Below are 27,095 nucleotides of genomic sequence, written 5' to 3'. Positions count from 1 at the left end.
GCAAAACATCGTGTGATACACTTCTCGGGGAAGTGATGTCAGCTTTACATGTGTCATCATTACGCAGGTTTTCGATGTGGGGACTAACGGCTTGGTGCTTCGATTCTTGCGCTGCTTTAAGGCCAAGTCGCCTCGATTCTGGCGCCTCCCAACCCTATAAATAAGTGAATGATTTGATTTTTTGAAAAACTTTAGCCATTTCTTTCTTGAAGACCTCTTTCGTTCCCTCTCACTTGCTCTCTTATCCTTCTGTTCTTCTTTTATTCACCATCTAAAGCTTCTTCTTCCTTCCTCTTTTTGTGTTGATACTCCTTCAAATGATATTATGTCGAGGTCTCGTTGTTCCCACGAAGAGGTTCCTAAATCCACCCCATCATCAACGGTACCTCCTTCTGACAGCGGGGATGCGATGGTAGAAGAGAGTGACAGCCCTCCTATGGTGGAGGAGCTACTACCGAGGCACCCCTTATCCCGGAGTGACTTCCACAAAGATTCACCTCCTACCCCGAACCCCATCTTTTCTAAGACGGAGCAGGTCCATATTGATGCCCTTCGTATAAAGTATGGCATTCCTGCTCATATAGAAATGGTTCCAGCGGGGAGGGATTACGTAGACGTCCACAGACCTGGGTACTGTGCTTTCTATGAGTACCTTTTTATGATCGGCTACACCCTTCCTCTCTTCCCCTTAGCGGAAGAATTCTGTAAATTTTACCAAGTTTGCCCAGCACAACTTTCGCCATACACGCTCAAGGTGCTTCTGCTATTGACTAAGTATACAAAGTTGGCGAAGTGTAGCGTTTCTGTCCACCACCTTTTTCACTTGTTCACGCCTGGCTTCCTCAGGGATACCATGGTTCATTTGAGGCTTCGTGGTACGAAAGGGCTAGTAGTTGGAACGGATGACCGGGCGAGCCGCAAGTTTTGGCACAAGTACTTCTTTGTCAAGACTGAGCACGTCATTTCTGACTCCGCCAGATTCCTAGAGTAGTGGAACGGGACTCGTAAGTACCGTTATTCGTTATGTTCCCCTCTCTTCTGTATTCACTGTAAAGTTTATTCGTTTGCCGTTTTATATCTATGGGTCGTCCGCCTTGCCCCATTGCGAGTATCAAGGACTGGGTAGCCCGCATGTTGCCTCATGCAGCAGAAACTCGAACTTGGCCCGCCTTTGTACAACATTATGGCCCTAAGGTTTCCTTTGGTAAATGTCTTACTTAGTACTTCGTTGGCCATGAGACCTTGCTTAATGGTACAACCCTTTGTGATGACAGGTCGAGGAGCTTCCAGGCGGAGGGCGCTAGTCCCCGCCTTTAGACAAGCCGTTGCTACTGCAGATACGCAGTTTGTCTTGAGCGAGTCTGTTCGGGGGGGTCGTCCTCAACCTATTCAATTGGGAGATCCGTCTCGAGTTGTGGCCGCGAGGGAAGAGGCTTCTTCGGTTCCAGCCTCACATCCTTTGGATGAATCTTCCAATATGGATGAGCCGTTGTCAAGGAAAAGGAAGAGGCTGGAGCTGGGAAAGGGCATGGCTACGGACGCTAATGGAAGCAGGACGTCCCGGACATCCCTGTGCCCGTATTCATGGCCGATGCCATTTTGTCGGGAAGATCTCCCCAAGTGGAAGGAGTTAGCCCAGGAGCTGGTTTGGTGCACTCTATTGAGGGTGTTGCATCGTCTAACATTGGAGGGCGTCATGTGGAGGGTGGCAGCTCGGGTTCGGACATTGACCTAGAGGATGTTAATGAATTTGTGGGTCGCCATACCCATGTGGAGGTTAGGATGGACGGATCCGACAGTCAAGTGGTCGTTCCGGGGAACTACAACTTGCTGCTGAATAGTGAGTAGGTGGCGTCGGCCCTAGCTCATCTATGTGCCGCTCCTTAAAGCAAGATGCTTGGGGCGATGAGCGATATGGAGTTATCTTAGAAGGTTGCTGGTATGTCCTTGTAGGTAGGTGCCTTTCCTTCTCTTTTTGTTGTTGGATTGATGCGGTAATCATCGTTCTGTATTTTGTTTCTAACTTCTGCCCTTCCCTTTTTTTAGACCCTCGTCTTGGAGATCGAGAGAGAGCGTCGAGAGAGAAAAAGGACGGGCCTTTATAAGAAGATATTGTCCAAATATATGCAATATCGTGCTAAGCATCGGGCGATGTCCGACATTTATCATCAAGACCTTGAGTTTCAAGTGTTTCGTGAGGGGCTCAAGCAGCGAGAGGACCAGTTGGAGCGCAAAATGGAGGAGTTGAGGGATATGGATGAGGAGCTCATTAAGGTTGTCGCCCGTAATAGTGAGTTGGAGGCCTCCCTTAAGGTGAATGAGGATGAGCTCGAGTTGACTGGGGAGAAGGAAGCCTCTGGTCGTCGGGTTGTAGGGCTCGAAGGGCGTGTCAAAGAGCTGGAAGTGGAGCTGACCGCACTAAACGGACAGATGGCCTTGCTGAGGGCGGAGGATGTGAGTCGACGTTCTCAGCCTTCTACGTCTCGTGCCTCAGCCGATCCGGTTGTGCCCCGTTGTTTATATGAGTTATGGGTCCACGCAGAGGCTCGGCTTGATGTGTATAAGGCTTTTCATGCCGAGGGAAAGGCTACTGAGGCAGAGGTTTAGGCTGTGCACGCCGAAGCTCGTGCAGCTCATGAATCATGTGGGTACGACCCCCTTACACCTGACGGGGGTGGTATCAACTTTGATGATGCAAATCACCTTACTTCAGATTCGTGGTATGAAGACGCTCGTAGTCTTAGTTTGCATTTGCTTTTGTTTAGGGATTTTTGCACGGGTTGTACTTGGGCCCGTTTGTAGGGGCAACTATAAATAATATTTTGCCATAATGTAAAACTTGCTTTTGTCAGCTTTTTTATTTCTTGCATTTACCATACGAATGATATCGTTGACGCCCTTGGCTATTGGGATGTTGTTTCGACCTGTCGTCGAAGTAGAATCTTGTCGTAGTTCGAATGAGATCGAACTTACGTTTTCGTCGATGGCCTTGGCCATTGGGACGTTGCGTCGAACTATCATCGAAGTAGAATCCCGTCGTAGTTCGAACGAGGTTGAACTTATACTTTCGTTGATGGCCTTGTCCATTGGGATGTTGTTTCGGACTGTCGTCGCAGTAGAATCCCGTCGTAGTTCGAACGAGGTCGAACTTGTACTTTCGTCGATGGCCTTGGCCATTGGGATGTTGCTTTGGACTGTCATCAAAGTAGAATCCCGTCGTAGTTCGAACGAGGTCGAACTTATACTTTCATCGATGGCCTTGGCCATTGGGATGTTGCTTCGGACTGTCGTCGAAGTAGAATCCCGTCATAGTTCAAACGAGGTCGAACTTGTAATTTCGTCGATGGCCTTGGCCATTGGGATGTTTCTTCGGACTGTCGTCGAAGTAGAATTCCGTCGTAGTTCGAACGAGGTCGAACTTGTACTTTCGTCGATGGCCTTGGCCATTGGGATGTTGCTTCGGACTGTCGTCGAAGTAGAATCCCGTCGTAGTTCGAACGAGGTCGAACTTATACTTTCGTCGATGGCCTTGGACATTGGGATGTTGCTTCAAACTGTCATCGAAGTAAAATATCGTCATAGTTCGAACGAGGTCGAACTTATACTTTCGTCGATGGCCTTGGCCAATGGGATGTTGCTTCGAACTGTCGTAGAAGTAGAATCCCGTTGTAGTTTGAACGAGGTCGAACTTATACTTTCGTCGATGGCCTTGGTCATTGGGATGTTGCTTCGATCTGTCGTCGAAGTAGAATCCCGTCGCAGTTTGAATGAGGTCAAACTTATACTTTCATCGATGGCCTTGGCCATTGGGATGTTGCTTCGGACTGTCGTCAAAGTAGAATCCTGTCATAGCTCGAACGAGGTCGAACTTATACATTTGTCGATGGCCTTGGTCATTTGGGATATTTCTTCGGACTGTCGTCGAAGTAGAATCCCGTCGTAGTTCGAACGAGGTCGAACTTATACATTTGTCGATGGCCTTGGTCATTTGGGATATTTCTTCGGACTGTCGTCGAAGTAGAATCCCGTCGTAGTTCGAACGAGGTCGAACTTATACTTTCGTCGATGGCCTTGGCCATTGGAATGTTGCTTCGAACTGTAGTCGAAGTAGAATCACGTCGTAGTTCGAACGAGGTCAAACTTGTACTTTCGTCAATTTGATCGTATTCCCGTAGGAAGTCATCACATGTCGACTAGTGGAGCTCTATTTTTGTACATACAATGGAGATTTGATTCTGTAAGTACAATGGAAATTTGATTTTGTACGTACAGTGGAGATTCGATTATCTATATGCAGTCCCTTCATTACTTCGATCCGGAGGCCATATCGATGGGTCGAGGTAAATAACAACATGTTTCTCCTTAAGGCATCCCCTTTGACGCCTCGTTAAAAACCTCCCAGGGAAAACTCGATTGGGACAAAACCCGGGTGAGGGAAAAAGAGTATGACTTAGGTGACGCCTTCTTTTAAAAGTGGAAATACTTGAGATAGGCGACGTTCCAATTGTTTTGGAGTAGTTTTCCCTCCATTGTTTCTAGCTGGAACGCTCATTTGTTTGCTGCTGCTACGATTTTGTATGGTCCGTCCCAGTTCATTTCCAATTTTCCCTCATAAGGGTCTTTTGATGCTTGTGTTTTGGCTTTGAGGACGTAGTCGCCAACTTTGAGTGGTCGCACATTGGTCCTCTTGTTGTAGTATCTTTCTACTTGCTGCTTCTGGGCTACCCATTTTATGTGGGCATATCCCTTCGTTCTTCAACTTCATCCAGATCTTGTAGCCTACTTTCGTCGTTGCTTGTTCTGCTCTCGTTGGAGTATCTCAAACTGGGCTCCCCGACCTCGACGAGTATAACTGCGTCGGTCTCGTAGACCAGTGAATATGGCATTTCTCTGGTGCTGGTTTTTGGTGTAGTGCGGTATGCCCACAATACTTCAGGTAGTAGTTCAGGCCATAGCCCTTTAGCTTCCTCAAGCTTCTTTTTCAATATGTTCAATATTACTTTATTGGAGGATTCGGCTTGACCATTAGCGATAGGGTGGTATGGCGTAGAGAGTATTTATTTGATGTGCCACTTTTCGAAAAACTCAGTCGTTCTTTTTTCGCGAATTGAGGTCCATTGTCGCAGTTGATCTCTTTGGGGATGCCAAAACAACATATAACATTTTTCCATATGAAGGCGATGACCTCCTACTCACGTATCTGGGTGTATGCACCTACTTCCACCCATTTAGATAAGTAGTCAGTTAAAACCATGAGGATGTGTACCTTACCTCGTCCTGCTGGGAGGGGGCCAACTATGTCCATTCCCCACTTTATGAACAACCATGGTGAAGTGACAGAATGAAGGAGTTCCCCTGCTTGATGTATCATAGGGCCGTACTTTTGACATTGTTTGCATCTCCTGATATAGTCGGCGACTTCTTTTTTCATGGTGGGCCAGTAGTACCCGACGCGAATGAGGCATCGAACGAGGGCGCGGTTGGCCGTGTAGGCGCCGCAATGCCCTTTGTGTACCTCTTCAATTACTCGCCTTGTTTGATGTGGCCCAAGACATTTGGCTAGGGGCTGCCGAACGTCCTATTGTAGAGATCGCCATTTATTAGGCTGTACCAGGCTGCCTGCACCCGGAGCTTTTTGGCTTTTTTTGTCTTGCGGGAGCATTCCATCCTGCAAATAGGCTACAAAGCGGTTACGCCAGTCCCAAGTTAAGTTTATAGAATGTACCTCGATGTGGTCTATCGCGAAATGAAGGAGGGTGACCACATTTTCTTTGTTGATATTTCTGGTGGCCGCAGCTAGTTTAGCGAGGCCGTCTGCTTTGATATTTTGCGCCCTGGGTGGTCGAGGCGACATTCGTCGAATTCTGGCAGTAGTTTGTGGATTTCTGACTGGTATCTTTGTAGCCTATGCTCTTTGATTTGGAAAGTCCCAGTGACCTTATTCACCATGAGTTGAGAGTCGCAGTGGAGGACGAGTCATCGAGCGCCATATTTGAGGGCTAACTTCAAACCTGCAATCGCAGCTTCATACTCAGCCTTGTTGTTAGTCATCTCGGGGAATCGTATGAACTAGCGAAATACTTCGCCTATAGGGACCTCTAGGACGAGTCCCAGTCCCGATCCTGAGACATTAGAGGCACCATCGGTGTAGAGGACCCAGAGGTCGGTATGCGTAGAAGTGCGGAGTGCTTCCTGTTCTACCTCGGGTAATATTTCCGTGCTGAAATCAGCGACGAAGTCTGCGAGCACTTGCGACTTGATGGCAGTTTGCGGTTGGTACGTTATGTCGTGATCGCTTAGTTCTATGGCCCACTTAGCTAGTCTACCCAATAGTTCGGGTTTGTGTAGGATACCCCTTAGAGGGAAGGTTGTCACCACTTTTATGGGGTGACATTGGAAGTACGGTCTATGTTTCCGTGAAGCTATAACTAGTGCCAGAGCTAGTTTTTCAAGGTGAGGGTACCTCGTCTCGGCATCGATTAAAGTTTTGCTGATATAGTAAATCGGAGATTGCGTACCTTTATTTTTACGGACCAAAACCGTACTTACCGCAACTTCGGAAACTGCTAGATACATAAGTAGGCATTCACCTGGGTCCGCTTTGACGAGTAGTGGTGGCGAGGATAGATATGTTTTCAGGTTTCTTAGGGCATCAATACATTCATCATTCCATTGCAGCCCGTGATCCTTCCTTAGTACATTGAAGAATTTATGGCATCTATCCGAGGATCGTGAAATGAATCTTGATACGGCGGCTATTCGTCCTGTTAATTTGTGCACCTGCTTTTTGCTGGTTAGTATTTTCGGTATTGCATCGATGGCCTTGATTTGGTCAGGGTTGACTTCGATTTCCCTTTATGATACTAGGAAATCGAGGAACTTTCTCGAGGTCACGCCGAAGGCGCACTTTTCGGGATTCAGTTTCATTCCGTACTGCCTTAATATTTTGAAGACTTCCTTCAGATGACAAATGTAATCTTCTTTCTTTGCCGACTTCACTAGCATGACGTCGATGTAAACCTCCATTGTCTTACCAAGTTATTCTTTGAACATTTTGGTGACTAACCTTTGATACGTGGCCCCTGCATTCTTCAGCCCGAATGGCATCACCTAATAGCAGTATGTACCTTGGTGAGTGATGAAAGTGGTCTTTTCTTGATCTTCTTCAGCCATTAGAATTTGGTTATAGTCGGAGTATGCGTCCAAGAAGCTCAATAGTTCGTGTCCCGCTGTTGCATCGATAAGTTGGTCAATGTGGGGTAACGGGAAAGATCATTCGGGCATGCTTTGTTTAAATCGGTGAAGTCGACACACAATCGCCACTTCCCGTTCTTCTTCTTGACCATGACCACATTGGCTACCCATTAGGGGTATTTCGATTCTCTGATGGAACCGTTGGCGAGTAATTTATCAACTTCCTCGCTGACTACCTCATTGATTATGGTATTGAACTTCCTCCTTATTTGTCATATCGATGGATAAAGTGGGTCGACATTCAGTTTGTGCGTGGCGATCTCTCTTGGGATTCCTGGCATATCTGAGTGGGGAAAAGCAAACAAATCGACGTTGTTAGCTAAAAACTCACGATACTCACCTAGCTCCGAGGGTTATGTCCAACATAAGCCTTTTTGGTGCAGTCGGTGTTATCTAACTGGACGGGATCAAAATCTTCTACGGTTGCTTTGCAAGCTTCTACAATGTGAGGATCTTTTATGGCCTCTACTTGTATGTCAGGTTTGGCGCCCGGCATGGCTGACTGCTATGCTTCCGCATTTTCCCCTTTTAGCTGCTTGGTGTGTGTGCAATCTTGGGCGATCCGGTAGCATTCTTGGGCGGTGCGCGGCTCGCCTCATATGCTGAATATCCCCAATGGGATGGGAAATTTGATTACTTGATAGAGGCTTGAGGGGACGGCTCGCATGGACGTGTATCCATAGTCGCCCTATGATAGCGTTGTAGGTCGTTTCCTGGTTCATGACGTGGAATGTTATTTCCAGGTTAACCCCTCCTGCTAGGATAGGTAGCACTATTTCTCTGGATGTCCGCTATACTGCATTATTAAAACCCGTTAGTGTTATGCAACACGATATTATTTTATCCTCGAGCCTCATTTGCATGCGAACTCGCGGGTGAACAATACATGCACAGCTTCCGTCATCCACCATAATTCTTTTTACATCAGTGTCAGCGATGCATAAAGTTATAACCAAAGCATCATAGTGAGGGAAAGACAAACCATCGATATCTGACTTATCAAAGATGATACTATTTTCGAGGTCATCATACCGTTCGTGGGCGACTGTCCGTTTGAGTTTGTGCGTGGTGGTAAACTTCACATGGTTGATTACCGTATCATCGCTGCCGCCAATAATCATTTGTATGGTACGCGCTGGTGATGGTGGATTTGGAGGTCCTTGAGATGGGTCAAGCCCTCGAGCGAAGTTGGCCCTTCCTTTATCTCTTAGCAGTTCTTTCAGGTACCCCTGGTTCAACATCTAACTACTTCTTGCCGTAGACCTATGCAGTCTTCGGTCTTGTGTCCTCTTTCTTGGTGGAATTCACAGAGGACGTTTGACCTTCTAGTGCTCGAATCTGATTTCATCTTTTGCGGCCACTGCACCTTCGTGTCTAGTTTCTCCTGTGCGTACTCTATTTCTGAAGTTGAAACACAAAAATTATGAGCAGATAGTAGTGGAGGCATACCTCTTTCATTTCGAAAGGGTGAAGTGTGTCGCGGCACGATGTCTGCGTGTCGTGGAGGGGGCGGGTTAGATGTGCGGATATAGGGCTGATGCCTTTCTCGATTGAAAGGTGGTGGTTGATCTCTTCGCCCATCGTTATATCGATCTCTCCTTGTCTCGGTCTGGACTGATGTCAATCGCTGAAGCGGCCCATTCAGGTCATCCTCGCCTGCCCTTACCTCGGTGCAATAGGCGTTGTGGATTTCTTCCCATGTGGTAGGGGGTACTTCATGAGTCTACTGAGTAGCTTTTTGGTCGCCTTTGATCCGTTCCTGTTTAACCCATTTTGGAAGGCTGCTACTGCCATCCCTTCTGACACATTTTTGTAGACTCATCCTTACTCTGTTGAATCGGGCCAGGAAATCCCGAAGTCCCTCACTCATCATTTGCCTGAAGGCGAAGATGTCATTGACCCTAGCCTCGGCCTTCTTCGCTCCTGCATGGGTGGTGGCGAACTTATCCGCCATCTCTTCGAACGTCGATATCGATCGCACCGGTAGATGGGAGTACCATGTCAATGCTCCCCCTGTCAAAGTTTCGCCGAACTTTTTTAACAGCACAGACGGTACCAGTTCCTTTGACAGATCATTGCCCTTTACTGCAGTAACATAATGGATTAGGTGATCCTACGGGTCCGTGGTCCCGTCATATATTTTCAAGTATGGCGGCATCCTGAAGGTCTTTGGAATAGGATGAGGAGCAGCCCCTTCGTTGTATGGTTGTTTGACGAATCGACCCACATCGCGTTTTGGTAATAGCTTCGGAGCGCCCGGTATTTTGTCAACCCTCTCCTGATGTTCCTTCATTTGGTCGCGGAGTGTTTTGTTCTCATTTTCCATCTCTTCCATTTTCTTCAAGATGGCCATGGATGCATCGTCACCTGCATTAGTAATAGTGCGGGTGTTACCTGTTCGTGTAGCGCTTGGCTCATCGGCGGGAGCCGCAATTTCTGTAGGTGGCACGTCTTCGACGTCTCCTTGGAAGGATTTCTTGAGCATGTTGCTCAAAGCACTCGTTAACCATTCTTCTAGTAGCCTCTTGACTGCTGATGGGGCTTCCCCCGCCGTGGATGTTGAGGTTTCCTTTTCGTGTAAGATCGTTAGATTCCCGTGTGGAAGAGGTGAGATATCTCCCTCCAGCGTAGCGCTTGGTGTTGCATTTTCAATGTCTTCTCTGTCGGCTTCGTCGAGGGAGTTCAGGAGATTATTCGAGAGATCTGCTACCGCCTTTAGCCTCGCTTTCTTTCCCGCCATTGTTGGTTTATACGAAGCTTGAGGAAAAATAATTATCACTTTCGAGAATCTAGATGAGAATTATGGTTTCAGCTATAGAAATCTCCACATGCGGCGCCAAATTGTTTGACTCAAAAGATGTTAGAACTTTTTTTGAACAAATCAATCAAAGATGAAGGGGTAAATCGTAGCTGAATATAGTAATCTCTAGAATGGTAATAAGTAAAGAGAAGAGAGTTGCAAAGTTTTCTTTTTGTTTAAGATTGATAAGTTTTTCATAATCCTCCCCTCTTTACAGGGTCCCTTTTCCCCCTTATATACTAGCGAGAAAACCTTCTAAATTATAAGAAATAAAATATAAGGAATATTCGACGGAATATTCTTAATGTCCCCTAATGGGCTTATACTCCTACAAGGGTCGTACAATTTCTTCTTTCGCCTTAAGGTCGTCTCCCTCGGGACGCTGATTTTCGCCTTAAGGTCGTCTCCCTCGGCACACTGATTCGAAGGTACTTGGTCGTTTGTCGTACTCATCATAGGTTGAGGTCGGTCAAATTTGTACCCATACAATATGTATTTGGAGTTTTAAACGTTTTCTTTAAGGAAATTAACTACGAACAAAAGCTTATTTTAATTAATAATCCAAATACTTTTACATTCAATCACTAATACAAGTTTGAAAACCAAGACCAAAATGCTAATAGAAGTATATCTTTCAAATCATAAACAGCAAAGCTCACTCGAGATCATTTTCCTCAAAAAAAGAAAAAAGCAAAAGAAAACCAATCCATATATAATTTTATAAAATACGCTGAGAGGAATATATAAAGCGAATGTACACACACTCAACGTGCATCGAGCAGCAGCTTCGTACTGAATTGATAACACTTGGCTTGAAAATTTCGGTCTAAGAACTCCATTTTCGAGATTCACAGGATTCAACAATGGATTCAATGCTTCCGATTGCGATTGTATCGGTGATTATCGGAACCGTGATTGCTTTTCTAGTGTTCGGAAACTATTTCCAGAAGAGGAAATCGGAGGTTGAATCTATCGCCCAGCCGGAGACAATTCAGAAGGCTTCGAAGCCTCAGCAATCTCAGAAGAACACTTTGAAGAAATCGCAAGCCAAATCTCATTCTCACACCGCCGATCATAAGGTATGAATGATCCCTTACATTTACTATATATACACACACAAAAGTTCTCTCTTTTTTTCCCGGCTCTAGGGTTCGTTGATGTTCTTTATTACTAAATTATTTAAAATATTTATTGTTGTGAAATGATATAAATGATACAAGCCATGAAATGTAACCATATGATTGATGTGAAACTTACCAGACCTTTTCTGAGTAGTTTTTTTTCCTGGATAAGTAACAAACTTATATTCAAGTAACTTCCCTAGCACTAAGACAGCGCTGGACTAGTAGCAGCCAAGAAGTACAAAGATGTTGTATCTCGTATGGATTTGATAAAGTCTTAACTTCTTATGAGTAGTTGAAGGTTTTATTGCTGGATATCCGCAAAGATCAATTAGGGGCATTTCGCTGGGGAAAAAGCATAAAAAACTTAGCTTATCAAAGCCTAGTTAGAGATCAGATATGGAACCCGGATTTGAAGCTTATGGGTTTGAGATTATAATTCTTTTAAGTTAATGGGTACTAAATTAATAATTTGTACATATTCAACGGACTTTCAAGATAACAAGGTTTGGAATTGAGTTTGGCCGAACCCATAGTTGACTCTCTATCTCGGCCCCTGAGATTGGCAAATTCCTAATAACAGTTTTAGGAATATGATGTCCGTCCAATGAGTAACTAAAAGCCAAACCTACAGTCCTCGGCGAGCTCGTAATTTTGTGAATACTGCAATAGGAAGCTTACTGTGATGTGTTAACCAAAAAGTCAAAGCTGTCATGGCATTCTCTTGGATATTGTTTCATCTCCCTGCAAAGGAACCATTGCACATTATATAGGTTAGATTCATTAGAGTTGGAGACCCCAATCGTTGTATGGTAAATTTGAGTTAGCTTCCTTTTATAGCTTCACTTTGCTACATTCTGTTTTTGCCTTCTACAGCTTCACTTTGCTGTGATAGGTCACTTCTTTTCAACACTTTGAATAAATATCTCACTTTCGTTACTCATCCAAATATATTTCAACGGACCAGCCAAGTTGAATAAATAACTCAACTTTCGTTTCTCATCCAAATATATTTCAACAAACTAGCCAAGTTAATGTGTTTCTAGATTTCATTACAGATATGACCTTGAGCTGTGTATTCAATGACCAGTCAACTGAAAGTAATTTTTGGTACTGGTTGTGCTCTGCAGGATGCAAATAAAAGGCATCACCCACTGGACTTGAATACTCTAAAAGGTCATGGGGATATTGTCACTGGAGTTTGCTTCTCACCCAATGCACAGTCTTTGGCAACTGGTAATTTTGGTTTACGTATTTGCTTGTTTGAGCTCTAAGCCTCACAAAGCAAGTTGTATGATCGCTGTACTTCTACTAAGATGCACAACTCTCCATTTGCCTGTTTGTGGCCACAGTCAATCTGTCGAGATATGCATGTTGGAACCAGCTTTTTTCTTTTCATTTTCTTTTGAGAAATTCTCTTTTTTGCAGGATTAAATGTCTTGATGGATCCCTTTTCAAAAGGACAGGCCTTGTAGGACACACTTTCCAATCTTTGATATGCTAATCAAATAGTGCTCAATCTTTTTTTTTTTCCTTCCAATTTTTGAGAATCAAGCCCTAAAGATTACTTAGAGCAACCTACTTATCATGTTGGGTTTTTATATCGTTGTTGAATTTGGTCTAACCCACATGGTAGAATTATGCTTGCACCGATCAGACCTCATCGTGGATGTGGATGAGACTAGAAGAACTGATATGTGTCCCGTGAGCATGTTGTGCATGGTTAGAAAAATTGTGAGATTATAAAAACATTCATTTCTATTTAAAGTTATCTAAAGAAAGCTATTGTACTAGGATGATTGTTGGAAAAACCTTATACGACACCGTCACACCGCTGTTGCTTGGAAATGAGTTGTGCTTGAAAGTGAGAAAGATATAATTCATGTCAAAATCACTTTGGTTGCGTTACTGTTTCCACACTTGGTGCCATTTGCCGAAAATTGTAGGTTAAAGCTAGCACGAGGGGGTCTTGCTTTATTCTCTTCCTTTGTGTCACATCCCCCTCTTGAAGCTATGAATTGAGTTTCTTTTATAAGGAAAACGATTTGTCACAAGAAGACTGTATTACAACGCAGTGCAGAAAGAATTCAAGTTCCAAAAGAGTTAAGGTATTAAAGTATGACCAGAGAACTTTAAGCAATTGATACAATCACTGAAAAGTTGTATGATATAAATGCGTGTTGGGTCAAAGCTAGATGTAGCATTTAGTTGCAAGCTTTGTACCGCTCCAAAGAGCTTTACCTGCTGTAGATAAAAAGTTGTAATGGTGAGGACATGGATGAGTGGAGCTTCTAACGGAGGGAAAAGTTAGACCTTTTCACAAAGTACAAGGGCAAGTCTAGACCGTTTCCCCTAACAAAATATATTTTTCATCCACAAATTTCTTTAATGAAAGAAAACATGCGTTAAATTGTAGGACATAATCACATTCTGCATATCTTCCATCACTTGTTGTTCACATTCCATTTATATATTTTGGAAGGAGGATGGGGGAGATAGATGTCAATCTTCCATACTAATGGTTTCCACTTGCAGCTTGTGGTGACGGGGTTGTTAGGGTCTTCAAGTTGGATGATGCTTCGAGCAAAAGCTTTAAGTATGATTTTTACAGTCTTATTATTATTAGGACAGTAATTTGGTTATTATTAAGCTTCGAGTAAAAGCTTTAGTATTGTTAAGTGTGAATCTAAGTGCAATTTTCTAACTCTAATCTGTGGTGTATCTTATTCAGGTTTCTGAGAATTAATTTGCCTGCTGGAGGTCATCCAACTGCAGTTGCATTTGCTGATGAAGCTTCCTCAGTTGTAGTGGCATGCGATGCTTTTTCTGGTTCTTCCCTGTACATGTATGGTGAAGAGAAAACAGCAGCCACTGATTCCAAACAGGCCAAGCTTCCTCTTCCAGAAATCAAATGGGAACAGCATAAAGTTCACGACAAGAGAGCGATCCTAACTCTAGTTGGTACCAAAGCAACTTATGGTAGTGCTGATGGGAGCACAATCATTGTTTCATGTTCTGAAGGTAAACTCGAGTTAAAACTCAATGGCTATCCTGATTCTTAATTATAGTAAAAGCTCCATGGTTTCATATTTGTTGCTGGAGAATGCATGATTATGAGAATGCTGTCATGTATCATATTGATTTTTGAATTCTATAACAGAGTTTTAGGTTTATTCAATTTCATACTGTAGCTAGTGGTGATTGGCCTGACTATCATGCTTAATTTTTATCAGTACGTAAAGTATTATTGAGGCAGCGAAAGACCAACACTAAGTTTGTGCTGGATTAACAAAGATTTTCCATCCTTTACAGTGGCCTGTTTTCGAACATTTCAGTTAATTCTAACATACTGTCCTCACAATTTACAACAATAGACTTACACGATTGTCCTAATAAACTAAGGCATGTGAAGTTTAAATACTGAATTGCCGTAGTCTTTTCTTCGAATCATCTTTGATTTCTTTCAGTTCAAACTACCCACTATGCATGCTGGAACTGTCATCCAGATTTAGTCAGCTGCTTTGTAGTTTTCCTTTCATTGCAGAAGCAATACAATACTTTTAGGGTTTTTTGCATGACCCACCTCAAACCAAATATCTTAAAAAACATGTCTGCCTAGTACTATGCAATGCAAAATTAAACAGTCAGTTTCTTCATTATTAAACCCACACAAATATTACCTATTGCACATATGAAAGCCCTTTCTCTGAAGATTTCTCTGCGTTAAACAGACATCATGCAACAAAACCCAGCTGAAGCAAGCTACTTTGCTTGGGCCATGGACTTATAGCATGATTCATAGTGAATTTTTCATTGCTAGTTGCAGTCCATACGAGTCTTGACAGGAGTTCCATTAAGTTGTTTGACTGTCCCAACTTCAAAAGAAGTTCGTAAGTTCCCAGTTGAAGCAATTCCTTCTAATCCCGACATTCCATTCATTTTCTTCTAATAGCCATGCTTAATTCTTACTGCCTCTTGGCATTGTAGGAGATCATTGAGAATCAGGTAAAAAGTCATGGAACATTATATCTGATATGTCAACATTTTGTGTGCATTATCTCGTAATTGGGTGTATTGGTATAGACACGAAATCATTAATTACTGGAAGTGTTAATTATCTACTTCTCTAACTTATTGTCCTTAACTACAATATCATGATCGAAAATGTTACAATGCCAAAAAGCACTTGCAGTCCTGCACCAAAAGTCTTTCCACGCCAGAACTCGGTGGTCTTTTTTTTATTTTTATTTTTTTTTCATCTGACAGTATAAATTTCTTCTTATTATGTCAACAACAACAACCCAGTGTGATCCGATAAGTGGGGTCTGGGGAGGGTAGTGAGTACGCAGACCTTGCCCCTACCTCGAGGAGTAGAGAGGTTGTTTCCGAAAGACCCTCGACTCAAGAAGACGAACAAAGACAATAAATGAGTACCATCAATAGAAATCATAAAAATAGTAACAACAACATAAGGACCAGAAAATAGATGAAAAACAATAACAATAACAAGTAAATAAGGCCCGGTATTATGAAATAGTATGGACACAACATTAACCACTAGCAGTCTAAGCCAAAACCCTATCGGGCTAGTCTCTCACCCAGAAGGAAGTAGAAATATGATCAACTACCTCCTAACCTACAACCCTAATGCTCGATCTCCACACCTTCCTATCAAGGGCCATGTCCTCGGAAATCTGAAGTCACGCCATGTCCTGCCTGATCACCTCTCCCCAATACTTCTTAGGTCGCCTTCTACCTCTTCTCGTACCAGCCAACGCCAACCGCTCACACCTCCTTACTGGGGCTTCTGGGCTTCTCCTCCGCACGTGCCCGAACCATCTGAGCCTCACTTCCCGCATCTTGTCACCCATAGGAGCAACGCGCACCTTCTCCCGAATATCTTCATTCCTAATCTTATCCATCCTAGTGTGCCCGGACATCCACTTTAACATCCTCATTTCTGCTATTTTCATCTTCTGGATCTGTGAGTTCTTAACTGGCCAACACTCTACCCCATACAACATGGCTGGTCTAAACTTACCTTTGAGCATCAATGGCACTTTCTTGTCACACAGGACGCCAGATGCTAACCTCCATTTCATCTACCCCACCCCTATACGGTGTGCGACATCCTCGTTGATCTCCTCATCCCCCTGTATAACCGACCCAAGGTACTTGAAACTCTCTCTTGGGGATGACTTGAGATCCAAGCCTCACGTCCATGCCCTCTTCCTTCGACCCGGCGCTGAACTTGCACTCCAGGTATTCTGTCTTCGTCCTGCTCAACTTGAAACCCTTAGACTCAAGGGCCTGTCTCCAAACCTCCAGCCTCTCGTTAACGCTGCCTCGTGTCTCATCAATCAGAAAAATAACATGCACCATGGCACCTCCCCTTGAATATGGTGTGTCAGAGCATCCATCACCAGCGCAAAAATAACGGATGAGTGCAGATTCTTGGTGCAACCCCATAGCAACCGGAAAATGGTAAACAACAAAATGGTAATTAACTTAGCAGATGAAGTGCTCGTGTGGAAGAAAATTAATGTTGAAACAACAAAAATATTGGCAAACTCAACATAAAAAATTAGGTAGTAAATAGATATTCTTCACCACCATAACTACTAACATTGCAAACAAAATTTGGAACTAAAATGCGAGTTTTACAACTGACGCTGGGAAGAACTAGTAGTTTCAACTGCATAGCAGCACATGAAGAAAAAAACAAGCTCAGAAACAAAGTAAAATCAATAGCCTCCCTTCAAATTTTTGACCACATCATATGGTATGGGAGAGAACAATTTCCAAAGTAGCACCTTCAACCATGAACCCTGGTTTGGGTCCTTGAGGTTGCCTCTTTGTGCTGATGACCTCACCCATAGCCTTAGCCTTGGCCTTTAGCTGATCGTTCTTTTTGATTCTTTCCTTGACTTCTTCGGAGCACTGGGAAAGTTGAACCTGCTCAATCCTCACATGGATCCTCTTTCGGAGGATTTTATTATGAACCTGTTTGTTGATTTCGACACCAACAGCACGCTTGGTGACATCATGCCCTTGTGAACGGCGCCGTTCACTTTGACATCAACATAGTCACCGACTTTGAAGATCCTGAGGTAGGTGGAAAGAGGGATTACTCCCTTCTTTCTGAAGGCGCGATAGATTGAATCCCTCGTCCAAGACCTTAATCCATGTCCGGCCGGCATTTTCCTCGGTGGTGTGCTCTGTGTGCGTTTCTGTGAAGAGAAGAAAAATCACACTCTACCATTGTGCTGATAATTACTTTGTTCCCTTGTTACAAAGTCTCAGAAGTAAAATTCAGATAAGAATGAAAAATCAATACTATTTATTTTTCTTGCACATGTGCGCACACAGTTCGTTGCAAGTGCTAAAGTTTCCTCAACTTCAAACTATATAATAGTACCACTTACTTTATGAATGAGTTGATATATTACATGTGAAATTATTAGACAAGGATAAAATGAATCTGGAAAAAGAAAACATAAAATCAAGTTTCAGCCTACCATCCTAAGTTTTGACTGGATCGTAGGATCAAATGAGGATCATAGAACTGGGTTGAAAGTGCTTCACCTAGTCCAAATTATAAAGTTTGATAACACTACCTTAGGCTTGGATGTTTGTCATGTTTTTCCCCCTTCTGGTTCTCTCTGGGCTCTGGAAATAAAAACTTCTGTTGCTTGTTGTTGTATTTGTTGGACGAATCATCATAGTAACTTAGAGACTTGTTTGGAGAAATTTCTGTTGTAAATTCAACTGCCAAAATCTAAGATAAAGATAGTATGGTGCAAAATCTTTTAAAATTCTATCGCTTTAATTAAGATTTCATTGTGAATTTTGGTTTTAAAAAAATGATCTTGCTTCAAGCAATGCTTTTAATTGGTGTTGTTGGAAAAAAAATTCCAATCTGATCCCACAATCACATTATAATTCTTTTGGAAGAAAGTGGATAGATTTGAAATGACATAAAGGTGTACCCTAAACCTTTATGTGGTTGTGATGTTCCAAGAATCCTTTAGACTGTGGATACTAAGTTTGAGTTCTGATAGATATTAGTGATATGACCATAGACGTGTGACCAGCTCGTTCATAATGCTTGAATTCCATAACTCTTTGTGTCGTAGTTCTTCTTTTCTGGTTGCTAATTTTGCTTCTGTGATCCTCATATCCACGAACATCCTAACAATCAGAATTTTCCTTTCCTGTTTTTTTGTTTGTGTGGAAGAACCTATTTCTTTCATAGAGCAAAATGATGATTGAAATGCTATGCTTTTGTATTTGTTGGTGTTTTAGGTACTGATATTGTGCTTTTTCACGGAAAAAGTGGCAAGATTGTTGGGAATGTTGACACTAATCAACTCAAAAATAATATGGCTGCTATATCTCCCAATGGGCGTTTTATAGCTGCTGCAGCTTTTACTGCTGATGTCAAGGTGAAGTTAGATGTTGCAATCTTATCATTTGTGAGGCTGAACTGCTTTAAGCTTTTGTCAGGAGTTTACATTTATTGTCAAATTTCAATGTTGTTTAAGTAGTAGGAAAATAATGTTATGAAACTAGTTAGTTGTAAGAGTTATTGGAAGATGAGAAACTCAAGTGTCTTTTTTCTGTTCAAAATTATTTGAGTGGTTTAGGGGGTGGGAGGGTAGATAGGAGAAACAAAGAGTGGAAGCTAATATCCTGTGCTAAATTTCCCCCCAGCGGTTTCCTGAGACGTACAAAGGTTGACTTCCACAGATTCACTCTTTTCAGTTGCCCTATTGTGTTTTGTATCAAGCGTCAGGCAGTGTGGCATGTGAGTCGGGCTGTTATGTATGATTTTGTCAATGTGGTTGTTGGAAGGCCAGTTATAACAAAGGACGTATGTGGATCTATCCAAGAAATTAGGACACTGCTCATCAGTTGGTTCTAGTCATCTCAAATGCAGCTGCACCAAAGTTTGGATAAAGATGATTAAATGGTGTGTAGAACACCTTTCAGAACCATGTAGACCCACCATCCATCCACGGAGGAGGATCCAAATAGTATGGTTTGCCTACGTAAATTGAAGAGAGACAGACAGACAGGCAGACAGTGGGGAATCCAAAAAATATATTTTCCTATGTAATCTGTGTGAATAGCTGAACGCTTTCCAATCCTTCCGGAAAAAGTTGGAGATTGAGATTGTTTAAGTATTATTTTTCACTCTGGGAGGCTGTAGATATTTGTCATTTTCCAAGGGAGTCAAGTAAATTGGAATAAGCTATAAGGGAAAAGTAGGTTGTATAAATTTAGGGTGGGGATTAAATATTCTGATAAAGCTTGCATATCATGTGGTGTGGTTTTGGGACCTTTTAAGTTTTATGCAATTTATGTCATGCTCTTTTTATGCAATTTATGTCATGCTCCTTTGTCAACTTGGAAATGATTTTTTCATAATTTTCTCTCTCGCTTTTTGGATGCCATCAAAGAAGAGTTCCTGATGCAATTTATGTCATGCTCCTTTGTCAACTTGGAAATGATTTTTTCATAATTTTCTCTCGCTTTTTGGATGTCATCAAAGAAGAGTTCCTGATTGAATTATGTATCATGTTGACAGGTTTGGGAAATTGTGTATTCAAAAGATGGTGCTGTAAAGGAGGTTTCAAGGGTAATGGAGCTCAAGGGGCATAAGGTACATGATATCAAGTTCTTGCGCCATGAAAGTCTATTTACATCTTCTCTTTTTCTATCTTTCTCTAGGGTTAGATCAATGTGATCTGCATTCAGTTGTATCTGATGATGGTTCTAGTGTGAACAAGATGTGAACAGGCTTATCATTGTGCTAATTTGTACTTTGGGGGAAAAATATTATTGGAGTAATATTTTAGGGAAAGGAGAAATTTTAGAAAAATCTGAAGGGAGTAACAATTGAAATATGCTGTTTCAGCAAAGACTTTTCAAGCTTCAAATACTTTGTTGTTGATTATCTCTTTTCCATTATGTTCATGATTCAGCTAATGGATGAAATCTTGCTCTTATTATAGGTGTACAGTGTTCTCTCGACTGACTCTGTCATTTAGTTTGATAAACTTTTGCTATTGATCTCTTTCTTTTTTGATTTGCTGCTAATTTGTTGCTTGATGTCTAAAATTTTAATGGGTTCTGTGCAGAGTGCCGTGACGTGCCTATGCTTTACCCCGAATTCTGAACAAATAATTACTGCATCGAAGGATGGTAGCATCAGAGTGTGGAATATTAATGGTATGTCTTTCCCTCCCTAGCTCTTAGTAGTTACTGTACCATTGTTACCTCGTCCAATTATTTTCCTTTGGCACTTGCCTGCAACATTATTCTTTTGCAGTGCGCTATCATCTTTCCGAGGACCCCAAGACATTAAGGGTGCTCCCTATTCCCCTTAAGGATGCAAATGGCACAACTTTACACTACGATCGTTTATGTCTATCACCTGATGGAAAGATATTGGCCACCACTCATGGTTCAATGATGCAATGGCTATGTCCGGAGACTGGGAAGGTTTTGGACACAGCTGAAAAGGCACATGATGGTATGCTTTCCAAATTACTTAGCCCCTTTATCAAAAGCTGTCCACCATTGTCATCCCTATGTATGTGTTGAACCTGTCTAGAATTTTTTTTTCCTGTATTCTGAAGCAGCTATAGTTCTTGGCAAAAGTTCAATTTCTTGATTTTTCCCTATTAGACAACATGAACCTGAATGGAATACATCCTTCAAAAACATTTTCCAAGTTCGATCCTCTCAGCCCCGCCCCATCGAAAGAACAACGAAGTTTTATTTAGTGTTAGCTAGAATCTCAGTGACACATAATGCGAGTTCTTAGCTTTCAGTCTGTTGAGCTCTATATTGTTATGATAGCTCGTCTATTCCTCATGAGTGTTTCTTTTTTCGGTTTGCGCATTTGCGCAGGAGTCATGAATACTTTTAAGTTAGAATCATTTTTCCTAGGGTGCTGTGAGGCACTGCGTTAGAACCATTGGGCTTACTATTCTTGTTTGTTTCATGAGTTTTGTCTTAGAACATCTGCTTCATTTACATAGTTTCTTGCATTGTAGGATTTCTGTATGAAGCAATATGATGTCTTAGGTCAATAGGAGATGGAGAGGGGATGTCTTAGGTTAATAGGTAATGAGGGGAAAGTTGAACTATCGTGGTGATCTAAGGTGGCTGGTAGCCCAGTCATGCCAGCCATGCTATCAACTTGTGTTAACTTGATTTGGAAATTTATATTCTTCCACTTATTGTGCAGGTGATATCACTGACATGGCATGGTCGCCTTCTCAAATTCCAATGGGTATATCTCTCCCCAATCCCAAGTGAAGTTCTATTTTATGTGATCTTACCTTATCAAATAGAAGATTTATATTATGTGATTCTCTCTTTTCCATTTCTTGTCTACATTAGGTCATAAAGTGGATCAGCTTTTTTCCTTTTTTTCCTTTTATCTTTCTAAGTCTTTTGTCACTAAGTAAAACAATAGCTGGTCTCTTTTCGCTAGAATCTTGCTTTCAATGTGTCTTCCTCTTAGTTTTAGTGGCTTCTCTGAATCTTCCATTTTCTTCCTATATATTCTAGCAAGTACAGATATGAGACTCAGTTTCTGTCTTATAGTTATGCTGGAGAAAAGTATGAAAAACTGGAGTGAAAATGAAAATTAAAAAGTAGGACCAACTGGTTTAGGAGGAAGCTACCATTAAACTTATGTTGAAAAAATTGTAGCTTAATAACCATCAGGGCTTTAATTCATGGGGTGCTTTTAGCTAGGGTTTCTGATGGCAGCAATTGCTTTCCCCAAACGGTCCAACAATATTAAGTTGTTTCTGTTTTTGTTGTTGTAACTATGTATCAGGTGACAAGCAAGTTCTGGTGTTGGCCACAGCCAGTGTCGATAAGAAAGTAAAGTTGTGGGCAGCTCCATCCCTGAATGCATCGTGAACAAGCGACAGAGCCTTTTCCCCGTGAATGACAAGCTTTTGATGTCTCACCCAGTTTTTGAACTAATAGATCACAAGGGGACTGACGAAATATATACAGTACAAGTCAGAAGAGCAGAATACAGCCTAAGTTAGAGGATGAGTGCATACATCTTTTGAGAGTTTTTGTTATGCAAAGAGAGATATAACCAGCGTGTATTAAGCTAGAGGAAAATTTTGAGATAAAATTTGATGTTAAATACAATGGGTAGTAGTTTTCTCTAGGCATTGGTGATCTATTTTAGAGCTTAGAATTGGAAAAGGTACTTTTTCTGTTTTAAATCAAAAGACCAAAAAATATTCTTAAGTTCCATTTTTCTTGCAAGTATACTTGTTTCTTCTGGTTTGTCATCAACTTATTTAAAACAGAGGTTCTCTTTTCTGTTCAGTCAGAAATATATAAGTGGATAGGAAGTTCTGTTTTCCTTACTGTATGAAGTAGAAAGTGATTTGCTTGTTCATTTTATTAGTCATCAATTTATTTATTTTTTAGAAAAAAGAAGATTCTTTTTCGTTTTCAGTCCAAAGCAAAAATGGAAAAATGGGAAGTCCCATTTTGTTTGCCGTAGAAAGCACAAACTGGTCTGCAATGTCTACACATTCGCCTATAAAGTATGCGAGAAAAAGAGTTCATTGAAAAAATATGACTGTATGAATGTATCCTTGGAAAGATACTAGAGTATGGGGCGTTCGGGCATTTGCATCTATACCCGTTTTTGGATTCACGTTTTAGCTAATGCCTGCTTTGCAAAAAAATTGTAAGTGTACCCATTTTTTCGCGTAACTTCAGCATACGGGTCTGAAGTAACAAAGACAATCATGCAAACTTCATCATTCTAGTAGACGGGTCTGAAGTAACAAAAATTGATGAACCAAGTGTGCTAAAGTTTTTGTTTGTAATTGTTAAACTTAAGCATAGTAGCTGAGGTTTTGTTCTCTATTTGCTGAAGTTTTTGTTTGTAATTGCTGAAGTTAAGCATTCTAGTAGCTGAAGTTTTGTTCTCTATTTGCTGAAATTTTTATTTGCAATTCCTGAACTTAAGCATTCTAGTAGCTGAAGTTTTGTTCTCTATTTGCTGAACTTCAGCATGTTTTAGCTGAAGTTTTGTTCTATATTTGCTGAACTTCAGCATGTTTTATGCTATCATGTAATTGATTTTTTGTACAGATAATAAGTTTATCATAAGTAGAATTAGTAACATAAAAATTAGATAAATAATTTAGCACAACGGGTTAAAATGCATTGATAATGTATAAAGCTGAATTCAAAAAAAAATAGAATGTGAATTAAAGGAAATGGACTTACATTTACATACATGTACGTACTTAATTTAGAAAGTTATTTATAATTTGCTTTTAAATAATCTGATAAACATACTTATGACAATCATCCCCATGAATTGAAGTTTCATAGCAGCACCAATAACAACAGAAGAAGAAGAAGAAGAAGAAGAAGAAGAAGAAGAAGAAGAAGAAGAAGACGAAGGAGGAGGAGAAAGGGAGCTGAAGTTGTTTAAAAAGTGGGTACAAGTTAAAACTTTAAAGAAAAAATGGGTATAGGTTAAATGGGGGCGCCGTGCAATTTTTACGGCACTTTTAATACAACTTAATGAAAAAGGTGATAAGCCTAATATATCCGAATCAGTCGTACATGCAACTCTTTGCTAGGTTAATTTTTCTTTAATTGATTTAGGATGTGGGGAGAAAATAGGAAAACTATCAGCTATGTCTATTTATAAATAGTTTATTACAAAAATTGGTCAATTCATAAAATATTATTAATATTAGCCAATTAGTAATTTGTAGCCAAAAAAAGGTCAATTTTTTGCTTTCTTTTGAGTAGGTGTTATTATAATAGATTGGGTACATCTTAAGGAGCTTGAATATCAATTTTGGGATGATTTGATGGAGTTTTGATGTGCTTTGAATTGAAAATTTGAAGTAGAAGATGAACATGAAAAAAAAATAATGTGTATCATACTATGTATCATTTGTGTATCACATATGTATCATATTGTATCAATTGTGTATCACATGTATATCCATGTATACCTGTACGTGAGACAATGCGTGATACATGTGTAGAAGAAGAATTTTTTGAACTCGATTTTAATTACGAATTTTGATACTAAATTAGTCCAAATCACCTCCAATCTTCCTCAAATTTTGTATATTAACTTAATATTTTTATGAATTTCAACTATACTCATTGAAAAAGGTCCTTTTTTGCTTAGATTTTTGAAATATTGTATATATATTTTTTTTTTGCATTACATCACCTTATTTGTTACCTCGTCCATGAAATTTACTTTTTGCCTTGCATCTAATGTTACTAATCACGCTTAAAAATATGGAAGGAGATTTTTGCGTGTGATTCTTGGAGAGAAAGAACCTTATTTATTTGGGTTTTCAATTTTTATATGTGTTTGACTAGTTTTGGTAAGTCTATGGTTAATGGCTAGAGGTTGGTAAGTTGGGACTTATTTGGGACATTTTTGTAAGTTTCCCAAAATAACTATTAAGTCTCAAGAATCTTTTTTCTGTATTTCTGGACTGTGTTTATGCATTTGATCAAAGGCTCGTACTTTTTGATAATTTATGCCATATTTGTAACGACCCGACCGGTCGGGTGGGGTTTGTATGCGATCGCGTAGGGTTAAAATTAGGGTTAAAATTGTGCTTCGCGATCGCGAGGCATTTTTCGCGATCGTGATAAAGAAATTTTAAATCGCTGGGCAGAATGTTTAAAAGGTAATTTTCGCGATTTTTGGCCATAGTTCACCATTTTTGAGTCGGTTTTGGAACTTCTTGGGGGAGATTGAAGGGGGAATTCAAGAGAACTTCTTTGAGGTAAGATTATTGAAACTAAAACTCGATCCTATGTTGACTCTTACTTGTTTAAACATGAAATTAGTGGGATTTGAAGCTTAAATTGGGGAGTTAGGGCTTGGGATTGGAGACTTTGATATGAGGATTTGAGGGGTCGTTCGTGGTCCGATTTTGATGTTCTTGGTATGTATGGACTCGTGGGAGGATAAGGATTTTATTGATGTAACTTTTATCAAATTTTGAGACATGGGCCCTGGGGTCGGTTGGACCAATTTCGGGGTTTTTTTTATATAATTTGATTATTTTCGCATGGGCTTCATTTCCTTAGCATATATTGACGTTATAATTCTGATTGTGGATAGATTTGACGCGAGTTGAGGCCGAGTCGAGAGGAAAGGGCGTCGCAGAGTAGTATTTCATCTGGTATGAGGTAGGTAACCATTGTAAATGTGGACCTGAGGGTATGAAACCCCGGTATTTCGTATTATTTTGATAAATGAGGTGGCGCACATGCTAGGTGACAAGCGTGTGGGCGTGCACCAGTAGGGATTTGTGACTTGGTCCGTCTCGTAGCGGCTATTAAGCCGCGTATTTGATTTGAAATATTATGATATCCCGTATTTTAGAGGTTGATACTATATTTTTGGTTGTACGCCATGTTTAGGGCCTTGTGTCGACCTATTTAGACCCTTAGGGGTATTTTTACTACTTTCCTCACTCTATTTGTTTTGAAAGCATATCCTCAGTCATGTTTTACCTGTCTATTATTTAAATCCGGTTTCATCACTCTACTTCTTAATATATGAAAAATATTTGGGCTGAGCTCCCTGATTTCCACTGATATGCTCGAGTGGTTGTGAGGTTAATGACTGAGAGAGGTTGAGGACCTAATGGTAAGGATTATATATATATATATATATATATATGAATCGAGCTGCACGCCGCAACAATACTTATATGGAAAGGGCTACACGCCGCATCGATATATATATTGGATTGGGCTGCGCGCCGCAACGATATGACGCTTGGGTTGTAGGAGCCCCTCCGAAGTCTGTACACTCCCAGTGAGCGTAGTCGACTATAAAATATGGATCGGGCTGCACACCGCAACGGTTATTATGATTATTATTATTATTATGAGATATTATTGAGTCGGAGTGCTGAGTGTGAGTACTGTTTGATGAGAGCTGAGTCACGAGTAACTGAGAGGCTTGCCCGAGAGGCTATACTTATGAGTGATACCTTGCCCGAGGGGCCCGTTTATGATATTTTTGTTGCTTCCACTCTTCTTTTTACACTAAGCCTCTATTGAAAAATGTTGAGTAAATGATTTCAAATTATTTTAATTGAAACTGAAATTTTACGAGATAACTGATCACGGCACTGATGGTTTTGACTTGATATTTTTGTCGAAAACTCTTATATGGTTTTAAATTGCTCTTCACAGCACTCGGACATTATTTACTTTAGTTACTTACTGAGTTGGCGTACTCACGTTATTCCCTGCACCTTGTGTGCAGATCCAGGTGCCCGAGCATCAGAGTGAGAGCTTCCAGCACTCTCAGAGTTTCACCGGGGATCGCAAGGTAGCTGCACGTCGTTCGCAGCCCTGACTTCCTCCTTCCTATCGTAGTGTTTTGTATTTCAGACTCATATTGTACTATCTAGACAGTGTTTTGGTTGTATGTAGAGGATCATGACTAGTGACACCGGATTGTTGGGCTGTGTTAGTGTATTTCATATTGTTTTTCGCATATTTCTGTTGATCTTTAATTTTTCTTATGAAAGCTTTGAAACTTAATTGGTTTTTAGAAAATGATTTTATTAAAGGAATTCGATGTGGTAAATGTTGGTTTGGCTTGCCTAGTACTGTGATAGGCGCCATCATGATCGGGGTATTTAGGATCGTGACAATATTCTTCGGGTGTCATTAAAGGCCTTAATATAATGAGATTTTTACATTCCTATACACTATATGAAACTATATTACCCTCCCTACTAGTTTTATTATAGTTACATATTATATACCCAATTACCATTTATGTACATTTTAAGGGAATTAATGATAATAATTAGTGTCCTAAAATCACTCTAACGTATCTTCCACTA

At 41.0% G+C, this 27,095-nt stretch overlaps 1 protein-coding gene and 1 pseudogene across 1 annotated transcript; one reads left to right on the top strand and one right to left on the bottom strand.

Moving 5' to 3' along the window:
- Positions 1–10,795: 10,795 nt before the first annotated feature.
- Positions 10,796–22,470, top strand: LOC104213329 (uncharacterized). The gene is made up of 10 exons (XM_009762819.2): positions 10,796–11,133; positions 12,306–12,411; positions 13,711–13,771; positions 13,907–14,196; positions 18,481–18,620; positions 19,766–19,840; positions 20,319–20,409; positions 20,510–20,713; positions 21,434–21,478; positions 22,034–22,470. The coding sequence occupies exons 1-10, from the start codon at positions 10,918–10,920 to the stop codon at positions 22,117–22,119; spliced, it is 1,314 nt and encodes a 437-aa protein (XP_009761121.1). The 5' UTR covers positions 10,796–10,917; the 3' UTR covers positions 22,120–22,470.
- LOC104213321 (large ribosomal subunit protein eL21z/eL21y-like) lies at positions 16,863–17,454 on the bottom strand (annotated as a pseudogene).
- Positions 22,471–27,095: the final 4,625 nt, after the last annotated feature.

The sequence above is a fragment of the Nicotiana sylvestris genome, chromosome 1 (genome assembly GCF_000393655.2).
Source record: "Nicotiana sylvestris chromosome 1, ASM39365v2, whole genome shotgun sequence".
NCBI lineage: Eukaryota > Viridiplantae > Streptophyta > Magnoliopsida > Solanales > Solanaceae > Nicotiana > Nicotiana sylvestris.
Note: the sequence above shows the minus strand (reverse complement) of the source record. Positions and strands in the feature narration are given on the sequence as shown.